Raw genomic sequence first — 7,799 nt, 5'->3', positions numbered from 1 at the left:
AGCCATTGATCGAACCTTGTTCTTTGCCTCGCAACTGAAAGTTGCCCTGCCACCTGAAATGCAAAGCGTCTCCTTCCAGAAAGAGTCAAAAGCCGTGAAAATTCGCTCAACCGAACCCCTTGCTGTTGTTCTCTTCGACAACAACTATTCACAATCCAACGACGTTACTATGATTTCTCCTGTAGAAAAACTCGACACCCGGTATTTGGTAGTTTCTTCTGAACCTCGTTTTGCCAAACATCCGGTTTACGCCAGTTTGTTTGGTGTAGCTGCATTGGAGGACGACACATTAGTGACGATAAACTTTAAAATGGACAGTAATTCAATGCCTCTAACTATCAGCGGGCAAAACTACAGACGTCGCGCACGGTGTTGGTGTCAAAAGGTTAAAAAAATACTATTGCGGCGGCATTTGCGCTATTTTCATAATTTTAAAACAATTCACTATATGAAAACTATATATATCATTCGGTCGGTAATTGTATACTTAAAACATTTTAACAAAAATATTGATAAAAAAAAATTCCATTTGTCAAAGATATTTATTTGACTATTCCGTCAATTACGTGAAAAACGCATGTAGATCGGTAACAGGAGCGTCGCACACGCAATAACAAGATGTTGATAACTTCCTTAAAACAAACAATACAAACATAAAATTTGGCAGAAAAATTCAAAATATGATGTAGATGATGTAAATTATTAAAATTGTACTGTCATTCTATCCGTATGCTCTGAACGCGACGCTCAAAATCCAAGACAGATGTGTAGATAAGCGTTAATCGACGAAATATGGGATACACATAAAAAGTCTTCGGTTACTTAAATTAATAATTACATGAGCTAAATTTATTTTGAAACTACATCTCAATAATTCTTTTTGTGTGTGAACTATATTTTATATAAGACTGTTATTTTGGGTTGATATGTATGTTGGATTTCTTATATTAAGCCGATTCATTGCGAGGATGTTGAATAAGATGGTGTGTCACAAAGTTTGGAGTTTCAATGTCACAAAGTTTTTAAGATTCGTAAAATGGTAAATTTTGTAATGCTGGGTGAAAAATTAATGTTGAAAATTATTTTAAATTCTACCAAATGCTGCCATGTTATTAAGGAAAAGATCTCGAGACAGAAATTTAACTTGCGGTGTCTTAAATTTTAATAATAACTGCTGTTTCACATATATTTACTTCATGTAGCTATATGTCACAATTAAATTTGACGGCAAAAACGTCACATTTAAATTCTAACTCCAGTAATTACCATCATTTTAAGAATTCATTTTTCTGATTTGGCACCAAACGACATTTAATACAAAATGTGCAAAATCAAAACTTTATTTAGATATGAAACTGAATTGATTCTATAAAGCAGTGTTTGTTTTACAGGCTTTTTACAAAGTCAACATAAATGTCACATATTGTCCAAAAGTAATAAATCTAACTATAATTGTATAAATGTGGTAAAATAAATCATATGTATATTCAATAGAAAGAGACTTATTGAAAATTAAAAGATTTTTATGAAATGTGCATCTTTTCAAAAAGTTATTAGTATATTCCAAAATAATTTTCAATGGAATGGTGACATAATCATAACAAAATACAAATGTCAACATAAATGTCACACACGTTAAAATTTGGCGTTTTGACGTTATTACGTTCAATGCATAAAACGTAATCTAAAGTGTCAAAAGTTTTCTCAAATAAACTAACTCTTCTTGCCGATGAGCCTGATATGGATACAAGAAAAATGTACCAACAATGATTAATTTTAAAAATAACTTTAGGTTTAGAAAGTTGTATTTATATAATATATAACAGTAAAACATGCGTAGTGTATACTGCAGTACACTGTATAAGTATATATCTTTGTACCATTTAGAGTCCGAATTAAGACACGAGAAAAAAATCACACAAACCAAAATCTATGTTAGGATACGATTTCAGATTTGAAAAACCTGACATTAAAGTGTGTCTATTTCAATGATATATTTTCCACCCGCAACATTCATGCAAAAGGACAGAGAAAGTATAGACCTGAAATATCTGCATCAAAGTACGGCCACGTATAATACATGTATATATTTCCCTGTTAGATTTTTCTGAAACTAAGAGACCTTTTCTCGCACCTTTTCTCGCAGGTTGAAAGAGACACATGTTAATCATTTTAATATAGACTATATGAGGAGAAACATAAGTAAAATACAGTTGATACTCTGTAAGACAGTCCATGATATTACCCGACCAAAAGAGAATTTGATTTAATCCCGGGATCAATTAAGATTAACTCATAAATATTAAATAAAGCCGAGTTTATAAAATCATGAAAACTATTTTACCTTTACTCGAGACCTATCCAACAAATATTGAAAGAATAACATAACAAAATAATTTATTTGTTGTATTATATATCTACATTGAATTCTTATGAGAGTTTAATTACATGTGTTTTCAATGAATTGCACTATATACATGTAATTGGCGGTATAACTGGGTTTTTATTTTTTTTCCGTAAAAAAATTAGGGTTAAAAAGCAAAGTCAAATTAATTTTCTAGAACTTCGCGTAAAATAACGTCATTTTGACGTTACCGAAACTGACACCAACACCGTGCGCAACGTCACAGCGATTCAGACACCTTCGAAATCTCCCTGAATAATTTGGAGACTCTGCAAATGGAGCCAGCGCTGATCTCTCGGGAACCTTAGTCGAGTCTTCTAAACCTGTAGCAGTGTTTTCTGGAAACAGATGCAACATGTATACAAAATCGATCAGATGTAGTCATTTTCTTGAACAAATGACTCCGACAACAAACTGGGGAGACATACATATTGTTCCTCCTGATTTTAATAGTGATGGAACACTATTGACCGACCAGCCATCGGCTGAACCTACGGTCGTTAGCGTAGGTCGTTGGAGTACGCAATTAATACAAGTTCTTCCCAGAGTACCGTTTGTATTTTCTTTAAGAGCGAATGAATCAGCCCACATCACCGGTCGTGTGTTCGTTACCAGCTCTGTGAAAGGAAGTAAGAACAATCCAAATTCCAGTTCTCCATATATGGTTACAATTCCAGATATCATTCAGTCAAAGAGTCAGTATATAATCCAAATTCCTGAAGGCTACTTAACCAACTACGTCACGATTATGATCATAAAAGAAAACATAAAAGATGATCTTCGTCTGAATGGACAAGCTATAGAGGAAGGAAAGATTCGGTTCGAAAGTGTGTTGCCGATAAATTTCTTCATGAGCTACACCATCCTGACCTTAGAAGTCTCTACTGGTATGCTGAACATAACGACCACTTCAGGATCAAATTTTAGTCTGCTTGTCTTTGGCTATCGGTATCTCGATTCCTACGGGTTTGCAGGCAACGTTCCTTCACGTTACAATTGTTCCAGCAATAGTTTTTATGGTTGTAAATAAATGAAATTTCTTCATGTTATTATGAATATTAAAGTGGTGTAAGTCACCAAATGCACTTTGAGTTATTTTTTTAGTTTAAAACACCCTGACTAAATCCTTTCTTTTAAAATCCTTTTTCTATAACATGTTTTATTTAGATCATGTCCCATACGCTTCGTCATTTGAAATAGAATATTTCAGTTTGAGGTAATAGATAGGCTCATAAGAGTGAATAATAGCATGTACATTTGTTGTACTACATTGACTTCGACGAGCATAGTTCAATGTTGTTAAATAAAAAATATTGCTGAGTGAAAGTGCATAAAAATAATTTAGAAATGGTAGTCTTAAAAATATTAAAAAAAAGATAATTTTTTCACAGATATTTGACTTAAACTTGTCATCAAGTTAACTGTGAAATCACACAAATTTTTGAGGGGTCAAATTTCATGGTTTTAGGAAAATATATTGGTTCATATGAATTTAATTTCGTGGTTGAAAAATTGTTCAGTAGAAATGTATGTAAAAAGCCACATTTCGTAGTGGACATAAATTCTTGAGTCTCTTTATGCGTTGAAAACCATGAAAATTATCCCCCACAAAATTAGATATTTCACAGTATACTACTTTGCTTTTGAAAAAAAAAATTGAAAAATTTTAGACTTAAATTTTTCACTCACACTCAAAAAATATTTTATAATATATGATAATGTTTGAAGCTTTATATGTTCATGATTTAGGAAAAATGATTGCAAAAACAAAGGATATTCCGATTGGAACTTTAAATAAATTTTTAAAATATTTCAACACCTCCGCAGGTAGTTTTATCCAATTATTCTTTACCTCACAGGGGAAATAATTTTCTATTGATGAACAAAAGCGAGTCTGACTACTGATGAATAAGTTATATACAAGGGTAACAATAAAAATTAAATAAATTTCTTGTGTGCAATGAGCATTGAAAACATGACTTAAAATGTTAAACATGTAAGAAATTTTGCTAATTTTGAAACTCAAATTGACCATTTTTGCAAGTAAGTTAACAGTAACTAGAAAAGTAATTAGAGATGTTGAATAGGATATTGTACCTATAAATCAAAGTCAGAAAGTTTATGTCGTTAACTTGTCAAGGTAAAGAAAAATAAATCTAAAATAAATTTAAAAGTTATGTTAATTAAATTTAATATTAAACGAGAACTATAACTGACTTTTGGTATTAAAAGAATTAAAAGTTTTAAATTTAAAGCCCTTTTCGCAAAAAAATCTAACTCTAAGATTAACAGTGCAATACTCTGTTCTAGAAAAATAATGATTTTTTTCCCCTTAAAATATATATATTTACATTTTAATGAAGCATATGGAGATAATGAACAGTATTCAAGATCAAAAATATCCATAAAATAATACAAAGTCGGAGCAGAGCTAACACGGACCTCCAAAACATCAGAGGTGGGGCCAGGTGCCATGGGGGAGTAAGCATCCCCTGCCGAGCGGTCAAACCCGCCGTGTGCTGCTTGTCATGATCGTCGTCAATTAAGTGTATAAGGAATGGATTAACAATTAGTATGAAAAACGTCAGTCAGCATTTAACTCAATGATAAATTGTATTTGTAATTTAACAAATAAAAGATTTTGTGGTGATCTACGTCAGCGAATATACATGTACTTCTTTTAAGAGTGGGAAAATATTACTCTTATATTACTCTTAGTGGTAAGACTTTTTTTGAAAAGGGTCACAGCATTTTAAGCTGTATAAATGCTTGATTGTACAATTTATTCTTGAATGCTAGTAGAAAGTAGATCAATTTCTTTTTTTTAGTTCGGAATTGTCCTGACGAACTGGATATTTACTTGTTCAATTTATCGATTATATATCTGTTTGAATATACATGTACATGTATCAATAATTGACAAGACTTTTGTTTGTTTTTTTAAAGGATCCAGAAGAACAAAGGCAGTACATTTATAAATCAATTGTTAACGTTCATTGCATCTGATCCAGTTTTTTTTTCAATTAATTCCATTCCTTTGTGTTTTCCGATTAATGGTAGTTTTCTTGTAATTAAAGCTAAAATGCATTTACACCTTTGTTGCAATATACAACAGATACAAAAAATCAGCTGAAATAGTAAGACATTCTATGGCCGAAAATTACATGTAGGAACAAGGATGAAATTTAATTAATTGATAGATAGACATTAAACATAATTCTTTCTCTCTTTCTTTTTTTTTCTTTCTCCTTTTCTGGATAATTTAAGCGAAAAAAAATTTTCTTTAAGGACCCTCTCTACACTGAACACTAATTTCAGGGTACTTTTGGGTACATAGACTGACCCACCATTCGACATAAAATAGAATAAATTGGAATCTGTACTGTATGACATAATTTGAAATTCAATCCATGAATTCTAAACATAATGTTAGACCAAGATAAAGTAATTAAAACCTTTATTTGCCTGTATTTTTTTATTTGAGTAAGAAAAAGAAATTTTTTTTTGCATTATTACTTCATTGTCTTTTAGAATTTTTCCTGGATAAAAAAGGCACGCTTACTATGTTAAAAATTATTAATTTAATTTTAGAATATCCTCCTTTATACTATATAATTTTCTCAAAGTCCAAAAAATATTTTTCATGAGTGTATAGAGGGTTCTTAATATTTTCAAAAATATTTAATTGGTCAGATCGATATCGATATGGAAGAATATCAACATAGCTTACAATGAAGTCGATAATCGTTATAGTTGTCAATTTATCATTAAAGACATTTAAAGACTCAATAAGAACAGATCATCGCTGTATCATATTCTGTACCTAAAAAAAGAATGATCAGATATTTTTAATCATAGTAGCATTTGAAGAAGTCATCAAATACTTAGTAATGCAACACCAAAAGAATTTACAAAATTTTGATTATTGTCCAATTAAGAAGGCTTGAGGGTTGTTGCAATTTTCAGACCATTTTTATCTCCTCTAGAAGAAGAGCTCCCTAAATATATTTAAATGAATATATACGTGTATATGCTAAAATTTTAAAACTGCGAAGTATGAAATTTTAGCTTAATGAATTAACAAGGCCGAGTCAAATCATTTCTGCCCTAGGGATTTTGATAATATTTTTTATGATTAATTTTTACTGTTTTATTTATTGTTTTAAGATTAAAAAATCGAATGTTTACCATCTTGATTCCTTAGGGGGCCATTTTAAAAGTTTACTATTTGGCCCTATGGGAATTTGATGGAAAAGTACCAAATTATCATATTTTCCCCATACGTTTTTTATTTCTGCCCTAGGGATTTCTTTTTAATCCAAGTAGACGAAAGTTAGTGTCAAAAGTTTCCAAATTATGAAATTTCAAAAAAGTTCACCATCTGGATTGGTCTGGGAGATAATTACTAAGTTTATTTTTTCAAATCCCAATACCTATAAAATCGCCATACTACGGTATAAATACATAACAGTGCAGATGAATTATCGGCGCAAAGATTTTTTTGGTAAAAAAAAGAAGCAATGTTAAGATTGACTGTGTGTTTCTTTGAATGTTCCATCATCAGTTTTTTGTGTAATATCCATGGGCGTCTTGAACATACAAGCGAGTCATGCGTCATTTTTCAGCGTCATGCATTGCTAACAAAATCGAAAATGATGACGTTGTTAGAGTCATTTCAGTGCCTCTTCCTAATTATTGTCGTAAAATAAAAATTTCACACCAGGAGGGGTTACAGATAATGTTAATTTTGTATTTAAATTTAAAAAAAAAAGGCAAATGTTTACTGTCGCACAAAGGACTTCATGAAGTTAAAAAGCTGCGCAGAATCATGCGCACTCGAATTAGATTCGGCCTCGTTAAATCTAAAATTTGAGGTATATATTATGGTTAATTTGTTGACGCCCCAGCCTCCTTAATTATCCCTTGAATTTTACAGTGAAGTCTATAGGCAGCGCATGTATTCATCAGATGTCGTAAAAAGTAATTTGAATTTCCGACAATTTCCAACAAATCTCTTGGTGAAAATATGCATAAATATGCATAAACATCCTCCTTATTAAATTATAAATTAAAATAATTATTTACCGCAAAAATTTTGAGGAATTAAAATTGATGCCAAGGTTCAAAGTAGATAAATTTTAGTTGATGCTGACGAACGATGCAGTGAAAAAAACTTTACAATAGGGATTCATGATTAACCAACTCTGTGGTGTCTTATATTTCAAATCGAGCATAAAAAGTAGAAAATAATCTTTTTTAAAAAAAAAATAACACTCTGTTTTTCATGTTTTTATCTGTAATAAATTGAAGAAAACTGTTTTTCATGTGGGATGAAATTATAAATCAAACTGAAAAAGGTACATATTATTTAAATATTTTTTCTTTGATACTCCCT

General features: G+C 30.9%; 1 protein-coding gene across 1 annotated transcript; it reads left to right on the top strand.

Moving 5' to 3' along the window:
- Nucleotides 1–2,801: 2,801 nt before the first annotated feature.
- LOC134249053 (uncharacterized) lies at nucleotides 2,802–3,434 on the top strand. The gene has a single exon (XM_062731413.1). It carries the CDS (start codon nucleotides 2,802–2,804, stop codon nucleotides 3,432–3,434), a length of 633 nt encoding a protein of 210 aa, XP_062587397.1.
- Nucleotides 3,435–7,799: the final 4,365 nt, after the last annotated feature.

This window comes from Saccostrea cucullata, unplaced genomic scaffold (genome assembly GCF_032062105.1).
Source record: "Saccostrea cucullata isolate Sc308-1 unplaced genomic scaffold, CSIRO_AGI_Scuc_v1 ctg20227, whole genome shotgun sequence".
NCBI classification, from domain to species: Eukaryota; Metazoa; Mollusca; class Bivalvia; order Ostreida; family Ostreidae; genus Saccostrea; species Saccostrea cuccullata.
Note: the sequence above shows the minus strand (reverse complement) of the source record. Positions and strands in the feature narration are given on the sequence as shown.